The sequence below is a fragment of the Clarias gariepinus genome, chromosome 18, assembly GCF_024256425.1.
Source record: "Clarias gariepinus isolate MV-2021 ecotype Netherlands chromosome 18, CGAR_prim_01v2, whole genome shotgun sequence".
NCBI classification, from domain to species: Eukaryota; Metazoa; Chordata; class Actinopteri; order Siluriformes; family Clariidae; genus Clarias; species Clarias gariepinus.
Window position 1 is genome coordinate 2,139,646 of NC_071117.1, and position 25,464 is coordinate 2,165,109.

The window sequence follows — 25,464 nt, forward strand, 5'->3', positions numbered from 1 at the left end:
GGGCACAAACACTCACCATGGGCAATTTGGGAACACCAACTAGCCTAACCTACATGTCTTTGGACTGTGGGAGGAATTCCTTGTCTCTGTGTGCATGGAGTTTGCATGGGGAGAACATGCAAACTCCATGCACACAGAGACAAGGAATTGAGCCTGAACCTGAACCCTGTAGGTGCAAGGCAACAGTGCACCAACAGTGCCGAGAGTGTGTATGTATGCTTTTGACAAGATTTCTATAAACAGGATGTTTCTGCCTCTTAGTCACACACAAACCCACATCTTGTGTTTATATCTGACAGACCTACAGCTCAGGTTTAAAAGAGGACACACACAACACACACATATAGAACATTCTCAGAAGTGCAAGTGGTGTAAAGCGACTCTCGCTTCCTGTTTTGCTCACTCGACCAGACTGTCACCCCACATACACACATACACACACACACACATGTTGGGTGAGAAATTAGACTGCTGCTGCTTAACCATGTCAGTGGTTTATCAGATTTACTCGTGAGATCATCAGCACATCTGTGATGCGCCTGGACCTCACATGATTACCCAGAATGCACTCCGAGAGTGGCTTGAGAATCATCACCGCAGAGTTGCTCTTATTTATCAATCATATAATACACTGATGGCGGCACGCGGTGTAGCACTATCGCCTTGCACCTCCAGGGTCCGGGTTCAATTCCCGTTTCTGTGTGCATGGAGTTTGCATGTTCTCCCAGTGGGTTTCCTCTGGTACTCTGGTTTTCTCCCACAGTCCAAAGACATGCAGGTGAGGCTAATTGGCGTTCCCAAATTGCCCGTAGTGTCCTCGGTCCTGGCCGGGGTGGCTCCGAGCAGTCGTGAACATTTTGGCCTGAAGAGATGCATCTGTGTGTGTGTGTGTGCCCTGCAATGGATTGGCACCCTGTCCAGGGTGTACCCTGCCTCGTGCCCTCCTGGGATAGGCTCCTCCCTCTGCGACCCTGAGGATAAAGCGGTATGGAAGGTGAGTGAGTGAGTGATAATACATTGATTATTTGACAGAAATCATGCTAAGCTAGCTAAAATTAGCATTTGAAACAGAAATTGTTTTAGTTCTAGTGCAGATTTCACCCTTAAACACGCGACTGACGATCTTTAGCTTGTCGATGCTAGCTTTATTTAACACCTCATTTTATATTTATTAGCAAGCTAGCTGCAAAGAGTATGCTAGTTTTATGCTATTTTTTCATACTTTTTTGCAGAGATTACGCTAATGCTTGATGCTAGCATGCGTCTACACCGACATCTTATCCTCGATTTCTGAGTATAATAATAAAACAAATCAATTATTCGAGTATTAAACCTGTTTCTGGGCGTGTTTTGTTGTGTATTGTTGCGTTAGTTCGAGACGGTGAGAGACAGTGAAGCTTAAAACAGTCCAATGTTTCTAAGTAGGTTTTAATAAAAGATTTGATCTCTCTAAGCCATGGGCTTTTGTGGTTTGTGGTGATGTTATTAATGTTTCAGTAAATGTCAGTGTGTGTGTGTGTGTGTATACACATCATTTAGAGGAACCGATGCTCATAGTGGGAACACAAGCACAGATAAGCCCTCTGTCTTTCCTCCCGTGTGGTTTCCGTTCACACTCACCAATCGTCTCTCTAACACACACCATGAACACTCCATGCTCTCACTTCCTCTCTTTCTCTTTCTCTCTCTCTCTCTCTCTCGCTCTTTACACAGCCTGTCGGTGATTTTATCTTCTGTGTGTGTGTGTCCTTGACTTTAGAATGTCTTCTCACTGTGCTCTGTCTAAGATTAGATAAGAGAAACTCATGACACCCAGACTGTAGCACAACAATATGACACATTTCTTTGTAACAAGTGTTCTGCTTCTAAACTTGTCTACGGGGCGTTCGAGTCAAGCTGGGACTTTTTGGGAAGTTTCTGCTGAATGAAGGAGGTTAACATTTACAAAATACTTCAAGCGCAGTACGGTGATGAGACCCTCAGCCAGAGTAAAACATCTGAGCAGTGGAAATGTTCTAAAAGATGTACGCGAATGACGGTCCCGGCCGAGGTGGCTCCGAGCAGTCGTGAACATTTTGGCCTGAAGAGACGCATCTGTGTGTGTGTGTATGTGTGTGTGTGTGTGAACTGTACACACACTCATTCACCAACTCCACTTTACACATTACAGGAACTTGGTTGGGTGTTATTGCCATGTCCCCTGTACAGTCCTGACCTCGCTCCAAGACATTCCCACATAGAGTTCCTGGCTGGCGTTTCAAATCTAGTGAGAAAACTTTTTACCTTGATGGTGTCCAAGCACTAAGGAAACACTGGAATACGTGCATTAGTGTATCAGGGGATTATAGAGAGAAATAAAGAAAGATTTTACTCTCAGAACTGAGTTCTGTTATTCTGTACAATCCAAAGTCCCGCTTTGACTTAAACGGACTACATATTCACCTGAGACTGTAATGGCAGGGTTTGGGTCTCAGAGGTGTGGTTTAGACTTAAAGGCAGGAACAACTATATATGTGGTGTGATGGTCATGGGTGCACATACTTTTGGCGTTAGTTGGTCGTCAGTGTGAATGCAGGGTAGTAATACAGGTTTTACAGAGACACTAGATATAGAGATAGATAGATAGATGTGAGGATGCTGTGGAACATTTCTGTACATTACTCACTGCTTTTGAAGTGCATTCTTGAGAAATGATGTCAGCACTTCCTATGATCTCATCACACACACACACACACACACACACACACACACACACACACGATGGAATGTGTGAGGGGGTTTCACCTCTGTATGGTTGCTGTGTGGTGATATAAAGTGGAGTTACTGTTATTGCCCTGAGGTTATGAGTATTTATAGGGGAGGTTTATTCCTCTCACACCCCAGCACGTGGACCATCATCACGGTTTTCATTCATTTCTAAACTGCTTTAAGGGGTTGATGTGGTGCACCTGGTTGATTCCTGTTCTCTCTTACTCCCTCTTTACTGTCTCTCTTTATAAGTTCAGAAATGGGAAAATAATCACAGTTTGTTATTAGAGACGGGAGAATCATTTCAGTTCTGAATCACGATTCTTTTGTCTTGACCAGCACTCACTGTTGAGTTGAAGTTGGAAGAAGGTCGTTTGGTTCCATGGTGTACTGAAGTGTACATTACTGGGGGCGAGAAGTGCAAAACAGAATAACACATTGGAAAACAGAAAAATAACAAAATGAAAACAATATCAGAAATCAGAAAACACAACGACAATTCAGTCAAACCTAAAGGGTGGGTATAGTTACGAATGAAATTCTTATCGCTGATTGGAAGAGACATCTGTCACTCAAGACATACGAGCAGTACCGTCAAGGGAAGTTACATTTGGTCACATTTGGATACGTTGTTGTGTTTTATGATTTGTTATTTGGTTTTTTAATTTGTTATATAGTTTTTTTTAAATGATTTTGTTTTTTTCTGATTTGTTATATTGTTTTCATTTTTTATTTAGTTTTTGAATTTGTTATTTGGTTTTCATTTTGTTTTAGGTTTAGTTTTTTGGTTTTGCACTTCTCTTGACATGACAATAAAAGCAGACTTGACTACATGATATAACCCATGTGTGTAGTACATCTGATATATAAAAGTTAAATAAATAAAAAAGTGTGAAGATATCTAGGTAGATTTGAGATTGTAGTTAGCTAGCTAAAATCTTTTATTTTTATTTTGACTGTTTTCTGTATTGCTTGACACTGAGGCAAATATATTTAAACTATTTGTTTTTAATTTTTCTAAGTGAATAATGACATTTAACCCTGTTTAGTGTGCAGTCTGGTTTTCAGTCTTTCTTTCATAATATAGAAAGAAAAAATTAAATTATTACTGTATAATAAAACTTTTTCAAAAGGTCTGAATCTTTCTAGACACTTTATTGTTCTAAGTCTCATAAATATCCCTCAGAGAGAGAGACCGTGGGCGCTTCATTGCGCATGCGTCGGATCCCGCCTGCTGATTAGCGCACGGAGTTTCAATTGGCGTCCAATCGGATGATACAGTGGGCGTGGCCTACAGTTTTTTTTTTCCCGCCCCAAGGTTACCCCCCCCCCCACCACCACCAACCCCCCCGTACAGTCAGAGTGTTTAATACCGCGGTATTGAGTTTGTGCGCGCGCGTGTATTAGTGTTTCATTTCTTTTCTTTCATCATATTTAATAAAACACACACACACACACACTGGGGTGTGAAGTAGCGCTGAGAAACACGGCGGTGTGTATAGTGTATAGTGTATAGGTGTGTGTGTGTGTTTTCAAGGTAATAAAGAGAGAAACGTGCCGCGCCCTGAGCCGCGCGCGCACACACACCACTTCCTCTTGCGCAGGTAAACCTGAGACACACACACACACACACACACCGGTAGACTGTACGGAGAGAGGGAGAAGTTTTTGTGGTTAATTCCGGGAGGTGATGGAGTGTGTGCAGGACAGGTGAGACACACACACACACACACACACACACAGGTGAGTGTCATCTTATTATAATAAAACTTTTCTCTAAGTGTGTGTGTGTGTGTGTGTGTAAGAGACTTTCGACTTCTAACCCGAGTAAGAAAAAGTAAATCGCGCGCGATGTGTGTGTGTGTGTGTGTTAATTGTCCCTTTGACCTTTAGACAGTGTAACGAGTCTGTGTTTAAATGAACATCGGGACGCGCGCGCGACTCTAATGTGAGTTGAGATTCGGACTGAGGAGAGAGAGAGAGAGAGTGTGGGGGAAAGAGAGAGTGTGTGTGTGTGTGTGTGTGTGTGGGGGGGGGGGGGGGGAGAGATGGTCCAGTTAAACCCAGAGGTGTAACAGGTTCCTCTCACACCGCCGGGGTGCACATACTTATTCCACAGGAGCTGAGAGGGGTTAGGATCGGGACAGTGCTGAGGTCTGATGTACTGAAGCGCAGAGCCTAGACCAGTGATCGAGTCCAAGTCCTGACTTTATGACCTGATGATTACAGGGCAGAACACACACACACAGTCTGGACTACTCCCCTCAGTGCACATGTATTTTCTGTATTAAAATTACACAGTCTGTTTACACCTTATTAATTAATCTGTGATATTTTTATAAATAAATAAGAAATCACTGTCCGTCTCTTTCTTTGTCTGTGTCTCTTTCTGACTGTCCGTCTCTCAGTCCGACTGTCTGTCCGTCTCTCAGTCCGACTGTCTGTCCGTCTCTCAGTCCGACTGTCTGTCCGACTGTCTCTCAGTCCGACTGTCTGTCCGACTGTCTCTCAGTCCGACCGTCTGTCCGACCGTCTGTCCGACCGTCTGTCCGTCTCTCAGTCCGTCTCTCAGTCCGACTGTCTGTCCGTCTCTCAGTCCGACTGTCTGTCCGACTGTCTCTCAGTCCGACTGTCTGTCCGACTGTCTCTCAGTCCGACTGTCTGTCCGACTGTCTCTCAGTCCGACTGTCTGTCCGACTGTCTCTCAGTCCGACTGTCTGTCCGACTGTCTCTCTGTCCGACTGTCTGTCCGACTGTCTGTCCGACTGTCCGTCTCTCGGTCTGTCTGTCCGACTGTCTGTCTGTCCGTCTCTCAGTCCGTCTCTCAGTCCGTCTCTCTGTCCGTCTCTCAGTCCGTCCGTCCGACTGTCCCTCAGTCCGTCCGTCCGACTGTCTGTCCCACCGACCGTCTGTCCCACCGACCGTCTGTCCCACCGACCGTCTGTCCCACCGACCGTCTGTCCGTCTCTCTGTCCGTCTCTCAGTCCGTCTCTCTGTCCGTCTCTCTGTCCGTCTCTCTGTCCGTCCGACTGTCCCTCAGTCCGTCCGTCCGACTGTCCCTCATTCTGTCTGTCCCTCAGTCTGTCTGTCCCTCCCTCTGTCTGTCTGTCCCTCAGTCTGACTGTCTGTCCCTCTGTCTGTCCGACTGTCTGTCCCTCTGTCTGTCCGACTGTCCGTCCCTCAGTCCGACTGTCCGTCACTCAGTCTGTCCGTCCGACTGTCCGTTCGACTGTCTGTCAGAACTCTTTGCAACTCTTTGCAAAGTAACTGTTTGTCTGTTTATCCATTACCCGATGATTAAACTGACAGACAGCTAAAGATGTGTGTAAATAGAGGGCTAGACGACTGGACAGACTGATGAAGGAATAAGTCAGTTTGTTTTGGATGAAGGAATAGTTTAAGTTGTGGAGTGTTAAACAAACTGCCTGGATGTTGAAGAGTCAGACAGGCAGGTGGGCGGAGAGCGAGACAGACGGACAGACAGACGTACAGATGTGATGTGTGAAACTGAAACATCTCAGGAATGTTTAGGTTCAGGTTGTAGTTAATTCGTACTGTAGTATCTTTACTTTGCAAAGAGTTCTGTTCTTAAGCTACATGTAGAACTGTTATTTGTGTGTGTGTGTGTGTGAGAGAGAGAGATAGATAAATTATGTAGAATGTCTTTACCATATCACTTTATGATCTCCATCTCTCTCTCTCACATACGCACACATTGCAGAAGACTTGTGCAAAGTTGTGTGTGCGCGCGCGTACATTTGGTGTCGCCTTGTTCACACAGTTTCTAGTTGACCATATACAGTGTCTTATCTGTGTTTTATGACTGCATACTTTAGATTTACCACAAGGATGTTTCACACACACGCACGCATGAATGCACGCACTTGCACACACATGCATAAATACATCTTGCACTGGTGTGTGTGTGTCTGAGGTTTTCTCTGTGCTCACAGTGAGGGAGTGATCACATGAAAGTCAGATCTGAGAGAGACAGACAGACAGACAGATTTATTAGCCTATATAGACAGAAATATTGCTTGAAATACGGACAGACTGAAAGGCAGACATACTGACACCTGCACATACTGAAAGATACACTCATGGCTAGGCATGCAGAGTCGGGTGTCTGGATGGGTTGAAAGATGTCCGGACAGACGGGTTCTTTGGAATATTTTAAAATTTTTTGGAGCAAAACTAAAAAAGATGTTTCATCATAACGTGTGTAAAATCGTTTGTGTTAAATTAAATAATTGTTTATAAAAACTGATGTATTAAAGTAAACTCTGTGGCACTTTTAAATCTGACTTCAGTTCAGGTTTTGTACATTTGTCTCGTGTGTGTGTGTGTGTATACGCATGATCCTGTGAACCTCACCTCTGAATCACAGGCTTCTGGATTTTACTCTTAAACTGTTTGGCATTAAACTCGGAGTGTGATTTGTTTGTGTGTGTGTGTGTGTGTGGAAATATTTGTACTGCGTCATACTCGTGCACTCACCTGGGCTGGTCTGAAGCAGATAAACCTGTTACCCATCTGTGTGTGTGGGGGCATGTCCTCTCTGACTGACTGACACACAGAATCTCTGCTCGGTAGGAAGAAAACTTTCACTGGCTAGCATGGGTGACAGATTAGCATTAAAACTGAATTTTAAGGCAAGTTTAGATGAGTTGTGATAGTAATAAACTAATGACATCATGGTTTTATGGTTCAGCAGTGGTTAGAGTGTGTGGGTGGGGCTCTGATAGCTCTGAAATAATTCTCTCTTACCACACGGGATAAAGATGTGACTATTTCAGAGAGCACCACCTGTAGGATTATAAAGAAGCCATGATTTTTTTGTTCGCGGTGTGATGGGTTTCATGTGGGTGATTGTGACGTTTGCATGTCTTTCTGCAGATCCACAGCTTTGCCTCGTCTTGTGTGACTTCAGAGATAAGCGGTAAGGCTGCTGAGTTTAAGTTTGTCCAGGTTACTGCTCGTCCCAGTTACAGAGTGAGAGTGATTTTACGGTGAAGCTGCTTTGTGAGACACAGCCTGGCATGGTCTAGCCCAAGGGAAGCTGTGTGGTGCTTCATCTTCAGGTGTTTCATCTTCAGAGGGTTTAGTTAAAGTGGAAGTTGAGGTCAGAACTGAGGACCTTGCACACACACCGATCCCGTTGTACTTCGCTACATGTTGGAGGTATAGGTACTTTCTGTCCATCCATTTGTCTGTCTATCTATCCATTCATTACCTGTTGATTAAACTGGACAGGCTGGTAGGCGTTTGGACGGACTAGTCGTTAAGATGGTTAAGTAGACAGCTGGACATCTCTAATGGGTGGACAGGCAGGTAGACAGCTGGTAGGTGGCTGGGTGTCTGGACGGGCTGGCAGAAGGGCTGGGCATCTGGACGGACAGCTAGGAGTCTAGACGGGCTGGGCATCTGGACGGCCTGGCAGATAGGCCGTTAGTCTTGTCTGTGCGTTACGCATACACACCGAGTCTATGGTACTACGCTCTGTGTTTGAAGTAGTCGCGCTTACACTACATGAGAAGAAACTCAAGGTTCTTAGTGCTGATCCAAACACTGGAGACTCCAATAGAGACGTTGTATCACATTGTATTATGTCCGTTTCGGAGACCCAGAGGACGGATATTTTAATCGATCGCTCAGGTATTTAAGTGACACCGAAGTAAAGCACCGAATCCTGAGTTCTGATTTTTCAGTTTCTTATAATTAATGTGTTCATGTAAAAATTGTTCCCCTAGACTTGCCCTTCAGCACACCTGGTGATGTTTCCTCAGTCATATTATTATCTGCGTTAAACGTGTCATATTGCAATTATGGGGAGGCCATTAGGGTCAAACTTGGCCATATGATTTAGACTTCACATTTTCAGGACAGCAATAAAATATTAAAATATAATAATAATAATAATAATGATGAAAAATAAATAATAATAATGCATTTTATTTATACATGCGCCTTTCTGGTCACCAATGGTCATATATTAATTCATATAATAATTAAATGTTTTGCACGTGTTCCACACATCACTGGATAAAAGTATTTTAAGTTTGTCGTGCACCACGTGTGAGAAGAAGTAACAATGTCATGACCCCTAAGGCAGTGCACTTGTGAAAACATTATTTAAATGAACAGAAAGTCCCTCTGCTCTGCTGGCTTTGGACGATGAGATCGTTCTCACACTCGGACCCCGGGTTTCCCCTTGGCCGTGTGATTTCTGCTCTCAGCCTTAGAGTTAACCACAGCACCGATACAGCCGCTTCTGTTTTTATTGTCATGATCCCGGTCACATGACCCCCTCCTGCGACCGTGGCTCCCGTACATGAGCGACGGGCGTGCTGTGATGGTGTGACGGCTCACTTTCCCTTTCATCAGTCCATTATTCTTTCTTTTGAACCTTTTGTTCTACACGTCCAGCGCTAGAACCCTTGTGTGTTCTGAGACGCACCACAGCTGCTCGGATGTTTGTTTTTTTGTGTTATTTTTCATTAGGTTTGTTGTGAAATCTCCTTTGCATACGCTTTATCGTTGCTCTGATGTAGTGTCTGGCGTTACGCTCGCGGCCAATCTTGCCAGTTAAGCAGGTTTCTTGCATTTTCAGCAGCGATTTTAGCTAATGGAAACATTTCCTGTTTAACCGTAGTAACAGATGCTGAACGAGAACGAGAGCGATGAATTCCTCACTGTTCTCAGTTCCTGTGTAGTCGCACACGTCTGAGCTTGCACAGTGAAAGGTTCGAACCTTTCAGACTCTCACATGTGCAGTGCTGCTCTTGCTTTGGTGAATTAAAAAACACTTTGTCAGATATCTGCCCGTTTGTTGCCTCTGAGAGTCTGTCTCAACGTTCTCCTAAGGTAAGTCTTTGTTTCCCCATGCTAGCTTACCGGCCCAGGGGGCACTTTCATTAGAACCCCAGGATCGTTTACGAGAACACTCGATCGAGACGCAAAGTCTGGTTCATCCTGATCAGTATGAACACAATCATTCCGCGCTGGGGAACCTTAGCCCGAGTCCACTTTGGAGAGGTGGTCTTGAGAACGATACAGCGTACCGGACACGGATCCAATCTGATACGGAGAAGGGGGGAGACGTATAGAGCGAGAGACGCAGGTGAGGCACAGAAGTGAAAATAATCTGCTCAGAGACAGAAACTCGGGTGTCAGGCAAACCATGTCTGTGAAGGTTTTTATGTTTCTGTATATCTGATCTGACCCTGTGAAGGTGAGTTTGTAACAGAATACGATGCGATGGGAGAGAAGTGAAGGTCCGGAGTGTTCTACACCTGCTACAGGAGGAGAGCAGAGCGGCAGATCATTATCATTGAGTTTTAATCAGTGTTGGATGGACTACACCGTCTGTTTGAGGACATGCTCACTGCAGCAGAGACCAGCTGTGTGTGTTCGTGTGCGTGTGTGTGTTCGTGTGCGTGTGTGTGTGGTGGGGGGTAGAGGATGTAGGTGAAGGGTGCGAGTGGAGGGTTTGGGGAGAGGGCTGAGAATGTGTGAAGGATGCAAGTGGGGCAGAGGGGCGTGGTGTGCTGTTTGTTTAAAATATGTATGTATGTGTGTGTGTGTGTGTTTATTGTGCTTTTTGTTGTGTGTGGGTGTGTTTTGTTGTGTGTTATAGGTATGTTGTAGAAACTGCATTCATCCTCTAAATCCTGGTTTTGTTGTGCCACTCAGTCACTGAAAGGAAACCACTCCTCACCCACACACACACACACACACACACACACACACATGCAACTTCCTGATTTCGCTTCAGGTCCAGGAGTAATTATTTATAAATCATACAGATCTAATGAAATGTGAATGTATCACGTTGGGTTTATTACTAAATGTAAAATTCTGTAAATATTGTTTAATGTTTGGTAACTTTATTAGTTTGTAAATGATTGTAATGATTTCGTAATCAGGTATTTAATTCCAGATATTAGGTATTGATATTAATTTCATTTTTCCTGTCCAGACTAACCGAGTGTCTGCTTTCTTTGGGTTTTTATCAGAGGAGAACCGTGTGACTTGTAGCTCCATGCCTCTTACTGCTCCGTTACCCATCATCCCTTTCACCTAACTGGTGTGCCAGTCAACACACCACAACCCCTGCACCCAGCCGACCACGCACCCGGTTTCCCCCTTGAACGCTGCCTTCTCCTGAGTGGAATCCAACATGGCCACCACAACAGCTGCTCCGCCCAGTAATTGCAGCAATTATACAGTTGTGGATTACTACAACGCGTCCGGGAAGGTCATCTCAGATGTTTGGCGGGTAAAGGATTACATCGTGGTTGGTGTAGGACTGACTGTCTGCTGCTTCATCATTGTGGCTAACATCCTGGTCATGTTGGCCATCTTTATGAACCGACGCTTCCATTACCCCATTTACTACCTGCTGGGGAACCTGGCGGCGGCTGATCTGTTCGCCGGCATCTCCTACATGCACCTGATGTTCCACACCGGGCCCTGGACCGCTAAACTCTCCGTGTACCAGTGGTTCCTCAGACAGGTACTTATATCCACTTACACACATGCACAATTAACCACAATGATCTACCAACTGTGGTAGAGTTAAAGCCTTCCTAGTCGTCCAACCATCACCATATCATCAGTCCACTTCATGAGGCTGTAGTTGGAGCTCAGAGAAAGTCTTTGACCAATCAGAGACCAGTCTAAACCTCTGACCAACATAGCCCCAGTTTATGTTTAAGAAAAAGACCAGTCTAAATAATCAAGCAATAACATACCAGTTAATCACTGGACTGGTTTTGTCCAGTTTAAATCTGTGACCAGTCAAAGACCAGTCTAAATCTTTAAACAGTAACATTTAAATTTTTGACCAGTTGGAGATCAGTCTAAATTTTAAACCCAATAACATACCAGTTACATTTTTGATTAGTAAGTGATCAGAGTCTTTGCCTAGTCAAAGACCAGCCAAAATCTTCAGTCAGTCATATACTAATCAAATCCTAGACCAGTTAGAGGCCAGTCAAACCAGTTAAATCCCGGTTGGAGATCAGTCTAATTTTTAAATCCAATACCATACCAGTTTAATCTTGGCTCAGTTGGAGATTAAAGTCTTTGACCAATCAAAGTCCATTCTAAATCCTTACCCAATAATGTCACTTACATCCTTAACCAGTTGGAGACTGATCTAACTCAGTGACCAGTAAGAGACCAGTCTAATCAATGATAAGTCTGAGCCGGTCATACTAAACCATGTCCATCACGATGTTCAGAGAAACAGGCGACATGTCCAGAGGTGACTCCGTACCTTCTTCCTCCTGCAGGGTCTGATTGATACGAGTCTGACTGCATCGGTCATTAATCTGATGGCCATCGCTCTGGAGAGACACCAGACCATCTTCACCATGCAGCTGCACAGTCAGATGACCAACATGCGGGTGATCCTGCTGATCGCAGGCATCTGGACCGTCGCCCTGATCATGGGTCTGATCCCCAGCATGGGCTGGAACTGCCTGTGCCTTAAAGAACTGTGCTCCAAGATGGCGCCCATGTACAGTCGCAGCTACTTGGTGTTCTGGGCCGTGCTCAACCTGGTGTCCTTCAGCATCATGGTGCTGGTTTACACCCGCATCTTCATCTACGTCCGACACAAGAGCCAGCGCATGAGCCAGCACACGGCACAGACCAGACACAAAGAGACTGTGGAGAACCTGATGAAGACCGTCTTTGTCATTCTGGGTAATGTTCACACCTACAAAGCCACTTTCACTCAACTTTACATGGGTCTTAGGAGAAAATGGGTTCTTGAAGGGTTCTTTTAGGATTCTTTAGATACTTACTTTCTAAAATATGGTTCTGTTTGCAACCCTTATAACTTTAAGTGGCACTACATGGCATGTCTGAAACTGATTTTGTTTTGTTATTCCGTCTGGCCTGATAAACCTCCATAAACGCTCTTAAAGAGTCATGATATATAATGAAACTAAACTCATACGCCAGTCTGAGATGAGACTGATGTAAACCGGTCCAACTTGAGGCCTATCTAACTCCCAGCTAGTTTAAGGCTGATTTGAATCTTTGACCAATCAAAGTTCTTGTAGAATCTCAGAATCTAGAATCAGGTGGAAGAGCTGCGGCTTGGTGTTCTTCTGGATGCAGAACATCGCTTCTCCTCCCCCAGCGCCCTGCAGCCATGTCCTGTGGTATAGGGATTCAGAACGACCTGTCTACTGCTTGTTCACCTGGAACATGTTTACAGTCAAGTTACGATTGCTGCGAAACACACACACACACACACACACACACAAATAAGAGCTGGAATGCTGGGCTTGTCCTGACTCGCTCATCAAGCCTTTCACCATGTCTACATTTCATTCCTGTCCTCTCACACACTCACACTCACACACACACACACACTTTCTTTTCTTGTCACTTATGTGCATTCATATCAATAAAGCACCAAAGAAAAAGAGCACAGAAGGAGGGAGTTTACACTTGCTTTGTTTAACATTCACCATTCTAGGTAACAAATCAACAACAGGGCGGGGTCATAAAGTCGCTCCTGATGAAACTCCGCTCTGATGTACTTCAACAGCGTTACTTCACCAAAAAGAGTTTTTTTTATGTTTTTTTGTGCCCCAGGCCTTAAGGTTGGGTTAATTCCACTCATACTGACGTCTTTAGTTTCGCCATATTTATCTGATATATCCTTGTTTCTGCATTATGAATGATTCTCATCCACACTCTCATCAGTAATCAGGTAAATTTTGAACGCATCTGAAATGCGAACCAATCAGAGCCCTCATTCACCTTGTTCTCAGAGTTTAACGATCAGAAACAGAAGCTTAATTTCCCTCGTGATGATATTGTATTGGGTAAATCCCTGGTCATTGCCATCTCTATAAAATAATATGGTAGTGTACTTGTAAAAGCGGGCGGAGTTTCTCTGGGAGGTGTGGTTTACTGGTACAGTGTAAGGAAACTGTCCAATGATGGAAACTTCACAGCACTTTTGTGAAACGCTCTGGATAAAAGCATCTGCCTGAATGTAAATGCGGTTTGGAGACGGTGATGGATGAGCTGCAAGATTTATTGTACGGTTTAAATTGATCATGTTTTGTTATTGAGCTCTAACACTATAGATCCATGCTGCTAATCGAAGGCTTTCCTTCTTGTGTCTCGTCTCAGGGTGTTTCGTGGTGTGCTGGACTCCGGGGCTGGTGCTGCTGCTGCTGGATGGCGTGGGTTGTAACTGCGGCGTGCTCAAAGTCGAGAAGTTCTGCTTGGTCCTCGCCGAGTTAAATTCCCTGATAAACCCCATCATCTACTCGTACCGTGACCAAGACATGCGGCGCACGTTTAAGCGGATCCTGTGCTGCCTGTGTCGTCGGCGTGGACAGTCAGGCCAGCATCCCGACGTCCGCTTCAACACCCTCAACCAAGAGGTACAGAGTGACTCCAATGGATCCGAAATCACGCAGCACGCCGAGCTCAAATCCAAATCCACAGTCAAGGGCTCTAAGCGCTAATCACATCCCAGTGTGCTTTAGCTTTCAAACACAAACCATTTCTGCTATAAGAACGGAAAGAGAATGTTATAATTGTAGCTAGTGTTAATCCATTTTAACATTTAGGCTGTTCTCATCATATGGAAATTTTATAGAACTTGAACAAAGCTGTGTAATTATTATTTTTTTAATAAAAAGAATTATATTAGTGAAATAAATCAACAAGATAATACTTTTACACGACAGAACGTCCACCAGATGGCGCTTAATATAACCTCACTAGAAACCCATCTAGCATAATGCTAGCTGCTCTTCCTCTATATATAAGTTCAGTAGTCTGAGATTTACAGCCGTGGTCCGGTCATGATTTCCACTGACCTCAAAAAGCATAAATGATGGGTAAGTAGGTGCTTAAATAAAGTTTAATTCTGTTACTCTCATTTAGCTGTGCTAGCTATTTTGCCTGTTTGTTTTTTTTTAATGGTTTTCTGAGTGCTGTAGCTCCACATTGACCTCAAAATCACCTTCACTGCACCCTAGCTTCAGAAATAACTTTTTAGTCCCGAAAAAACACATCTAAGGTAAAAAGCTAAGAACAAATTCAACCACCTTACTGCCAGACTATGGCGATCCACAGAGCAGGTTTCCGCGCAGTCCCAGCACCACCAATAATCATGCTCACGCTAAAACTGGCTTACGGCTTATCAGCTTAGCATGAGCACCAACAGGCTCGAAAGTGCTACCACCACCAAGTTTGCTGCTGATATGCGAAAACAAGTAACAATTGAGATAGCTAGCAACATGACCCCGCTGACACAGTTTCCAAAACAGATGCGAGATGTTAATGACGCCCCCTAGCTAAGCATTCTGAAAATTGTCCTCAGGGATCTTAAAATCAGGAGCGAGATCCTGGCTGTTAGTTTCAGATTCCTGAATTTGTCCGACATTCAGCGTTATTTCCCCGCGCTGTCCGTTTATCTACGTTGAGGCATTGCTAGTTTTTTATTTAAATTTTTTTATAAGACTGAACAATTAAAATGCTAATGACTCACTGTATATGTTTGTGTCAGCAGTCGGGTTTGTTCCCAATATAAAATATCACATATGGCACGTTTATTAGCCTACGTATGGCCTTTCTATTGTTCTTGAATTACTCCTGAATAATTGTTTATATTCTCCTTTTTCCCTTTTCTTCATTTTGCCGTTTTGCTATCCAGAGAAGGCCACCAGAGTTGGAGGACTCGTGTGTAGCGTGTAAATTAAGCTGCGTTTCTTCCTCGTGTGTGGATGAAAATCAGACTTGATTGAACTTTCACTTTTAATGATCTGATTTATCAATTTTTTTTAATGTACTTTTGTTTTTTTCTTTAGTTCTTTAATAATGTACAGACACATCAACAATGTTTGCTTTTTATTACCTGAAAACCTGAAACTGGCACATAGTTAAGGCTGACTCTGAATTAGCTTTCAGTCTGTTGCACAGTAACTGTAGTAAGAAGTCCAGGAAGTGGCGCGTGTGGTGTGGCGTGATATGATGATGATGATGATGATATGAACAGTCTGAGATTGTTATCGTCATGTGGAGATAATTGTATTTACAGTTTATTTGCTCTGTAGGAGATCGTTGGTGTTGATGTATTTTGGCACGATACGTTTAGCTGAATCAGGTGTCGGTGCCTTTAATTCATTACCATCATTACAGTAAGAAGCACTGATATTTACATTTATTTATAACTTTATAACTTTACATTTAATTTCCCCATTTTTACTAATCGTGGCCAGTTCCTACAGGGTGTGGCAACACTCAGACCAAAGAGCTATCCGCCATCTTCTACATACCTGAGCTCACGGGTATGATGCCCAGGATTGATTAGACAGAGAAGGCCCCGCCCACACAGCACGGCCAGCGTTGTTCTGTTGGACCTCCAGTCGTGGACGCTGTGGAATCGTCTCCGTTCCACACTATCACCATCTCCTCACTAATTCCATAATATAAACTTGACCTGTTTTTAAGTCTGTTATTTGAAACACCTTTGAACCTAAGGTTCGAAAAAAAATAGGGCCGCGCCTCCAATACCGGTCTACTTTTCCGTGGCCCATCCTGTATCAGAATACACATCGTCTAGCTTAGAAATGTCTTAAAGTACTGCAATATCACCTGATCTATCCCATAATAATGTTCTTTACACTAATGGAATGTATTGAGACTATAAACGCTGATTAAAAGGCGATACTTCATTCAAAAATTTATTTATTATTAATTAATATATTACATTGGTATTTTCTGCCAAAAGTTAACACCGCTCTGAGCTGCAAAATAACATTAAGCTGGGAAGTGTGTTAACTGGTGGGTTATTTATGTCACACACGAGTACCAAGATGTCCACAACATTGTATTGGGGTTTTTGTGATTCCCTCGTCCACGTCTGAATTCCCAGAGAATATTACAACGTACTGTAGAACCGATTATCAGCTCATGGCTGTAATTAGAATGTATGTAGTGAGGACGTTAAAAGATGTGTGTGTATGTGTGTGTGTGTGTGTGCACAGATAACATGTTAGCACCGTTACACCCCCCTTCCCCCCAACCCCACCCACCCACCACAGTTAAATGTTAAACAGATGTGCGCGAGTCCCTGAGCGTGTAAAACGTGTGTCACACGGGGGTCACACCATGACTAGTATGCGTGTGTTTAAACGGTAATCATTTAAATATTTGTGCCTGTTTCAGTGCGCGGGTGGAAACATTTCCAGCATCGCCCGGAAACTTGGGGCGTTCTGCTGCGCATCGCTGTCTGGCCAGTGTTTGTTTGTGGCCTATGTGCACACACACACACACACACACACACACACATAGGTACAAAAGCTTAGCTCTGCTGTGTGACATCATTTCCTGTTCTGTGAGGAAGTAAGATAGTTGATCTTGGAATGGTTGGATTGTAAACAGGTTCCTTAGATAAGTACCGCACACACACGCGCGCACACACACGCACACAGACACACGTAGTGCTAGCTCACTAGCATTACAGGTCAAAGGTCACTGTAATGACAAGCCCACCATCTTAATCGCACAGACGATCAAATCGGACAGGAAGCGAAAACCACAGATGCAGGAAGCACAAGTGTTTAGTTATTTGTGTGTGTGTGTGTGTTTGTTTGTGTGAGCAATCCCCGTCCCCAGTGTGTCCTCCTGAGCAGCTATTGTCTCATGTACGCAACGCCATTACGTTCTCATTTTTACTCCTTTGTGGTTTGGCTGTTTATTATTCCTGTAGGTTTTATTGGATTATTTTTGTACTTGAATAAATTTTCTGCTCCGCAGATGTTTTTATCAGAAATAAACTCACTGGAACAAGCCGCTCCTCTGTCTCCTTGCTTACTGCTTGTACCGCGGTGCTTCTGGGATCGGAGATGATTTAGATCATGTCCGTCTCCACAAGCCTTGCCGTGTCCTGGTCCTGATGCTGGTTTTAATGTGAACTTCGTCCACTTCACCTTAACAACGATTCACACTTAACAATAGCTTATATCTACAGATTTACCCAGAAGGCTTTGCTGAATGTCCTTTTCAAAATGGGCCAGGCCATATATAGAGAGAGAGTTGGTTCTAACCAAACTAGCTAATTAGCTGGCTCATGTGCAAACCTGCTAGTTTAACACCAGCTACTAGGAACTGGTCCCTGGTACAGTAAGTACCCAGTAATTAAAAAGTATTACTAGTAAGTACCTTTCTGTTGTGTTACATTTCTTGTGAATTAAACTAGTTAGCTAATTATAACAAGAAAGGAAAATACACTAGTAAACTTTCAGCTAGTTATCAAACTGATATTAAGCTAGATCTCAGATGAAGCCACTAGTTTGTGAGGTTACAATGTGTTAGTCTTTAGAGTATTTACTGTACCTTCCACCAATAGCTGCGTTTACATTACATCTATAAAGTCAGCTAGAGAGAGGATGTTGTGTGTGATCAGTGTGTTGACCGCCGAGTTCACTTTAAAAACAGAAACTGAACCTGTGAGAGTCAAAGTTAGCACTTTTATGCTGATGTAAAAACATAATTATTAATGTAAATAATAAACAACAATTTTTATGCAAAAATATCAGCATAAAAGAGCACGCTTTGACTTTTTTATTGTTTAAGTAACACAGATCTTAAGATTTCTACTCCTCTTTCAATGGAGACTCCTTCCAAAAAACACATTTTAATCATCTCTTGTAAACTTTTCTTTAATAAATAACACTGTAAATAAATAAACATTTCTATAACACACCTGCTTATAAGAGAATCTGTGTTACGAAAACATTGTGTCTTTGTTTTTGTGTTTGTAACTGACGTTACAGCATTTCAAAGCTTTTAAAACATTTGCGGTGCCTGTGTTTGAGTAATGATGATATTAATGTACTCACCTGCACATCATTTGCAAAAAAATTGCTCCAGGTTTTGGATTTAAATGCACATTACTCAAATGCTCTTCCTGTGTGTGTGTGTGTGTGTGTGTGTGTGCGCTTACACATGCTTTGCAATTCCACCTGGTCCTTATTACACATAAAATGCTGAGGGACAGTTTCCTGCAAATACCTGTGTGTGTGTGTGGGGGGCTGTTGGGGTGGTAATACGATTTTTTTCTTAGTTACGATTAAAATTATTTAGTAAATTCAAGAAGAACTCGTACATATAAATTACTGTGTATACGTTTTGTTTGTGTATATATTTTACACACACGCTTGTACGTTACATTGTACTGGAACAGCAAGATCAGTTCTTTAGTTCCTGTAGATGACATTTGGGTTTGAGATCAAAAGTGTTTGATCACAGACTATAACCTTAAAGCACAGGAGTGAAGCTCTCGCAATCCACCATCTGAAGAAGTCATTAAGAGCAAAATTATAAAGGCTGGACAACTCAGCAGTAAGAATTCAAAATATACGCAGATCTGCATGAGCTCATCTGTCAAAGTGAAGGAAAGTCTCAAATGTGGAAGAAACATTGATCTGATGATGATTCTGAACATACAGGCTGATTGGTGAAGCATGGTGGAGGTACAGTCATGGCTTGGGCTTGCATGGCTGCTTCTGGAACGTTCTCGCTGATCTTTATTGATGATGGAGCTCATGGCGGAGCAGCAGAATGTATTCAGGATCAACAGAAAAAATATTATAAAAATAATAGCGGTCCAACACCAGTAACCAGATCAATAATTGTTTTTGGGAGAAATTATATTTCTTCATGGTGAATATTTTACTTGTAGGTGTAGTGGAGTAATAGAAAACCAACAGACCCAACAGTCATGATTGGATGCACCTGATTCTGTGTAATTTAATCATTAATTGAAATGGGGCGTGTTCAAAATAATAGCAGTGTGGAGTTCGATTAGAGAGGTAAATTATTCTGTGAAAGACAGGCGTCAAACAAGTTCCCCTTATTTAAGGATAAATGCAGAAAAGGTTGTCCTGTGAATTCCTCTCTGAAAATCAGAGTAAAATGGGACGTTCCAGACATTGTTCAGAACAACAGCGTACTTTGATTCAAAAGTTGATTAGAGATGGAAAAAAACACACAAAGAAGTGCAGAAAATGATCAGCTGCTCTGCTAAAATAATACCAAATGCTTTAAAATGGAGATCAAAACCATAAAGATATGAAAGAAAATAGAAAACTACCATTCGATTGGATCGAAGAATAACAAAATTGGTGAAGACTCAGCCAGTGATCAGTTCCAACATGGTAAGAGTACACCTAAAGTTACCTGTGAGTACTGTTACTATTAGAAGTCGAGCTATCAGCAACAAGTCCCAGTGTTGAAAAAAAAGACATTGAACACACTGACTGGCCTAAAGAGAAATTGGCAACATTTTGTGGACTGATGAAAGCAAGATTGTCAGAATACAGTGTGTGTCCTGATATATAACACTAACTCCACCTCACTTTAACACAGCACGTGCATGGTGACTTGAGGCCCATCTTTGACACACCCCCTTTATAACTGAAATATCCCCGTATTCAGGCGGCCTTTTCACTGCTGACATCTTGTCAGGTCTGTGAACAAAACAAAAAAGTGCTCAGCCTTCATTTCCAATGCCCGCGGCTCATTCAGCGCTTCACGCAGCTCATATTACAACCTGAGACTGGTTTTTATTTTTTTTTCCCCTCCCACTACGCCTCACACATACGGCAGTGCTGTCACTGCAATGCTTAAATAAACGGATCAAACACATCCACATAGGAAATGTATTAATTTTATGCTCTTGAATAGGACTCATCAGGTCACATGACCGTTTCCCATCGCTCCAAAGTCCAGTCTTTATGCTCGCTAGCAAACTGAAGCCTTTTTTTTTAATGAGTCTCACTACCAATTGGTTTTCTTATGGACACACAGCTGTTTAGTCCCAATCCTGTCCCAGTGTGTGTGTGTGTGTAGAAACGATCTTACTTTTAAACATTCCTCTAGTTTCTACTGGCCATGTTTTACCAGGTGACTTCCCCAAGCGTTTGAGTGATTTCCCAACATGTTGGGAGTCAGTCAGGGTTAAAAGAATTGTTGCAGCTGAAAGACACAGAATCAAAAGCTCTTAAGTATTTGTTTATTTAATGTCAAACAGCTTCCAGCCTGCCATGTGGATGGATTAGGGTTTCGTTCTTGCCAATGCCTCGTCCTCAGTGTTGGTCCCAAGCCCAGATAAAAATGCACCAAGAAGGGCATCCGGTGTAGAACCTGTGCCAAAATCAGACTGTGTGTATCAGAGGATCCACTGTGGAGGAAGCTAGTTGAGACAGCCCAATGAACAACACAATGCATTCTGTATGCATGCACAGGTATACTTTGTGCGCATTAAGAAGGAAATTAACAGATAAGTTATCTTGGAGAATCTTGGAGAATTTACCAGCAGTTCTTCTGGAGACTGCATGATCAGCCATAACATTGATTATCTCATTCCAATGGTACCTGGAAGTGGCTGATATATAGTAGGCTGAAACATTTTATCCCTGAAGTTGATGAGTTGGAAGCTGCAAAAATGTGTGTGCAAGGATCTGAGTGACTTGGCGAGTCCCAGATTGTGGTGTCTAGATGACCCTTGTGGGGTGTTCCTGGCCTTTAGGGGTCACTTCTTACCAAAAGTGATTCGAAAAATAGCACAGCTAATGTAGATCAAACTGCTGGAAATGAAAACGCTGATTCTGATAGAAATGAGTCAGAACAAACAGTGTTTTATAGTTTGTTGCGTATGGAGCTGTGTAGCTGCAGAATAGTCAGTGTGCCCATTATGACCCGTATCCTCCAACAAAAGCTCCTACAAAGGCATTGCTAAGGGCATCAGGATTGGACCATGTTGGAAGTCTGATGAAACACGTTTTCTTTTACATCATATCAGTGGACAGGTGTGTATGTCACTTCCCTGGGGAAGAGCTGGCACCAGGATGCACTATGGGAAGAAAGCGAGTGGGCAGAGACAGTGTGATGCTCTGGACGATGTTCTGCTGGGAAATCACGGATCCTCCCCATCAGATGGATGTTACTCTGTCATGTCCCACCTACAGACTGAATTAAACCACTTTATGGAGACAGTGTTCCCTGATAGCAGTAGCGTCTTTCAGCAGAGTAATGTGCCCTGACACACACTGTTCAGAACCGGTATAGAGGAACATGAGAAAGAGTTCGAGGTGTTGACTCTGCCTCCAATTTCCAGGCCTTTTCAGGGTCAGAGCTGTTATAGCTGATTGAAATATATTTATATATATATACTCCTGCGAAAAGTTAAAAATGATTTAGAGGTAAAACCTTAGAGGTGTACATTAAATGAAACTGTTCACTGTTCAACAGTTTGTGATCAATAATAATGGAAAATATAATAAATGAAAAATCACACAAACGTCTTTAAGATAAAAACAATATGAATTCATTAGAGCCAGTAAATCTAGTTTTAATGCCATACACTGGTGTGTGATGACGCCATAGACGTTTGACTCGTTAATTACTTAAAAATTTCAGTGTCAGTGTAGAGGAGTAGAGTGTCTTTATAAGTAACGTCATCAAATCTTACAAGAGTATAAAACTTGTGTGTGTGTGTGTGTGTGTGTGTGTGTGTGTGTTTAGCCAAACAGGAATAGAGATGATGCAGTTGAAAACCCCACAACGCTGGTTCAAGTCTCAAGAAAAACAAAGAGCTCGACTACAACGCGAGAACAAGTCCAAAAGTAAACGCACCCCACTGCAGTCTATAAGTGCCAACACCACCAAGTGAACGGTTCCGTGCTTCTGCTTGAGTTAAACGTGTGTTTGTCTTCAAGATTATTGTTGGTTGTGTAATAAAGTCATATTTATTTGTGTGTATTTATGTGTGTGTGAATTTTAAAAGCTATGGACTCAATATAAACACAGAGATAAAACTGATGTCAAAACTAATATATAAATAAATGTCTTCAGAATGTCTTATTGTCTGGATGAGTTGAGATTTTTTAAGAACATAAAATTATTATTAAAGGGAACTAAATAGAATAAATCTGGGAAGACATTACACTACCACCCCCTTGTGGTAGAGGACCCACGAAGACGAAGTCATGATTTTTAGACATAATCTTGCTTTTCAATAGACTTTATCAACAAGCTTTCGATTTCCTTTGTTAAAAATGTCTGAGTGAGCCTCAAACGCAAACTCACTTCTTCATCGGAAGTAAATCTTTGTCCTTGTTAGGCTGCTTTCAGAACCCCTAACATGGGAAAGTCTGATGGAGCAGGATCAGGACTATAGGGATGATGCTTTAATCCACCCGTGTGTTCTGTCTGGGATGCGTGTGGTGATACAGACAGCTGTTTCTCTGCGGACTCGTGACTGCAGTCACTCCATAGTTCAGGACTGGAGTTTCCTACAGTCTACCTGAGCCTCCAATAACCAACTGGACTTCATATGAACTTCTCCACATCTCCTGTTATACTAAACTTCCAGCCTCTTCCAACTCTTCCCAGCTGTGTTTGACTGATGGCACTTGGTGAGTTTGCAGTTGTGCCGTACTCTTTCCATTTCCAGATGATGGATTGAACAGCGCTCAGTAAGATGCTCAAAGCTTGGGATATTTATTATAACCTGACCCTCTTTTAAACTTCTCCACAACTTTATCCCTGACGTGTCTGGTGTGTTCCTTGGGCTTTAAGATGCTGTTTGTTCACTGATGTTCTCTAACAAACCTCTGAGGGCTTCACAGAACAGCTGTATTTATACTGAGATTAAATTACACACAGCTGGACTCCAGTAACAATTAGGAGACTTCTGAAGGTGATCAGTTCCACTGGATTTTAGTTAGGGGTCTCAGAGTAAAGGGAGTGAATACACATACACACCACACTTTTCAGATTTTTATTTGTAAAAAAAAAAAAGCCATTTATTATTTTTCTTTCCACTTTACAATCATGTATCACTTTGTGTTGGTCTGTCACATAAAATCCCAATAAAATACATTTATATTTGTGATTGTGATGTGACGAAATGTGGAAAAGTTCAAGGGGTGTGAATACTTTTAGAACCTTGCAATGCCGCAGCATACACAGATATCATATGTAACTCGTGCCAACAATTTAAGAAAGTAAGCATATAATTAAGATTCTCAAATCTTTTTAAAACTGTAAATCTAAAAGCTCGCTTGTTAACACTGACGGTCCTTGGACATTTTTTTTTGTGATGAATCTAATCTCTGGTATCTTGACGTGTTCTGTGTAAAGACTGATATGCATGTTAAATCATAAGTACCGTCTTTAACGTCAAAATGTAAACTAAGCTGCTCTAGTGTTTCCATGTTTGTTTACTTCATGCAAAACTGTCCAATGTGCCCCCTAGTGGAATCCTCCGGTAACACGCGTAGCATAGGGGCAAGTACGCTAACAAATAGGTTCATAACATCCTGCCAGTGCATGCTGTAACAGCGAGTATAACTCAGGCTTTGGGTTTCTCCAGGAGGACATGTACATTCACTTTGCAGAAAACTCTTGAAAAAACACTTGAAACCCAGCTGGTCAGATATTGATAACGATCTCGCTGTTTCAGTGGTAAAGGACAGGCGTTCAATCACATGCGTTTAGAGAAGGTCGATCACTATCCGGCGCTGCTTTGCACACTTTCATCTGCCACTCTGATAAATAGGGGCCGGTGTACAGATCTAAGCACAATGTGTTCAATTAAGTCTTTTATCCTGCAGGTATCACAAGCTTAGCTTAGAGAAATAGATTTAAATAGGGTGTGGAAGGTTAAAGCCAAGCACAACAAACAATCTGAAATAAACTTTTAGTCTAACAAGTTCGTTTTAACATGGCCATGTTGTTCATTTTAACCCTTAAAACCCAAGCACACAATAAGATTTAAAAAGAAAAATACATACAACCAAAAACAACCATAGAAACATGTGGTTGTGTGTATTTGTGCTATTTCTTTGCCTTTGTGACCCAGTTTTAAATAAAAAAAAGTTAAAATGACCTTAAATTCAGTTTATCATATTGCATACAGTATACAGACTATTTTTTTGCTGAAAAAAATATATTACACACTATACTGCACAATCCTGAGCCCTACATGTGTTTATTATAAAAAAAAGGGATGCTTTCAAAAAACAAAAAACTTTATGAATAAACTTTTCAAAAATTATGCTTCATGATTTCCGTCTGCAGTTTGTCAGTGTCCACGGTCCAGCTGGTGTGACATCAGAACTGTGTTTAAAACTAGGGACGTATTGAAGTGGTGCTTCATATTCATGTAAAACTCTCTGATATCAGCACCAGCGTCCAGGTGAAGCCTCGTGCATGCTGGGGCACTGATGATACCATGGAAATGCTTTCTGTAGGTGAAATGAACTGCTCCAATTTAACAACTCAGAGTTGGTTAACACCAGTAAGCCCACATTGCATGTGTCTTGACTGTTGGGAAACCCACCATACTCTACATGTCCTCTTCATAGACTCTCTATAAATTGGGGGAAACGTAAACAGATTTATGTCTTATTTACATTTTGCAAATTCTTTTATCCTTGGGCCTTTATGACGAATGCTAATTTGCATAAGAGATTTGTAATAAAGGCTCAGCTAAGGTTTACAGAAACTCAGATGATGACAAAGCCACATTTGCACATTACAGGACAGTTTTGTGCCACATTAAGACAGACAGACAGATAGATAGATAGATAGATAGACAGATATATACGTTAGATAGATATAGATACGTTATTGATTCCAAAGGAAATTTAAATGTTCATGCAA

The 25,464-nt window shown here is 42.3% G+C and overlaps 1 protein-coding gene across 5 annotated transcripts; it reads left to right on the forward strand.

Annotated features, from left to right (window-relative positions):
- The first annotated feature begins 787 nt into the window (after positions 1 to 787).
- Positions 788 to 22,654, forward strand: lpar2b (lysophosphatidic acid receptor 2b). 5 transcript variants are annotated; one of them, XM_053476971.1, is made up of 5 exons: positions 788 to 994; positions 10,764 to 11,263; positions 12,045 to 12,459; positions 13,909 to 14,165; positions 22,321 to 22,654. In XM_053476971.1, exons 2-5 carry the CDS (start codon positions 10,928 to 10,930, stop codon positions 22,423 to 22,425), a joined length of 1,113 nt encoding a protein of 370 aa, XP_053332946.1. In that variant the 5' UTR covers positions 788 to 994; positions 10,764 to 10,927; the 3' UTR covers positions 22,426 to 22,654. The 5 variants fall into 5 exon arrangements, with proteins under 5 accessions (XP_053332946.1, XP_053332948.1, XP_053332944.1 ...); XM_053476973.1 differs by lacking the exons at positions 788 to 994; positions 22,321 to 22,654 and adding exons at positions 4,129 to 4,458; positions 15,446 to 17,756; XM_053476969.1 differs by lacking the exon at positions 788 to 994 and adding an exon at positions 4,130 to 4,458.
- Positions 22,655 to 25,464: the final 2,810 nt, after the last annotated feature.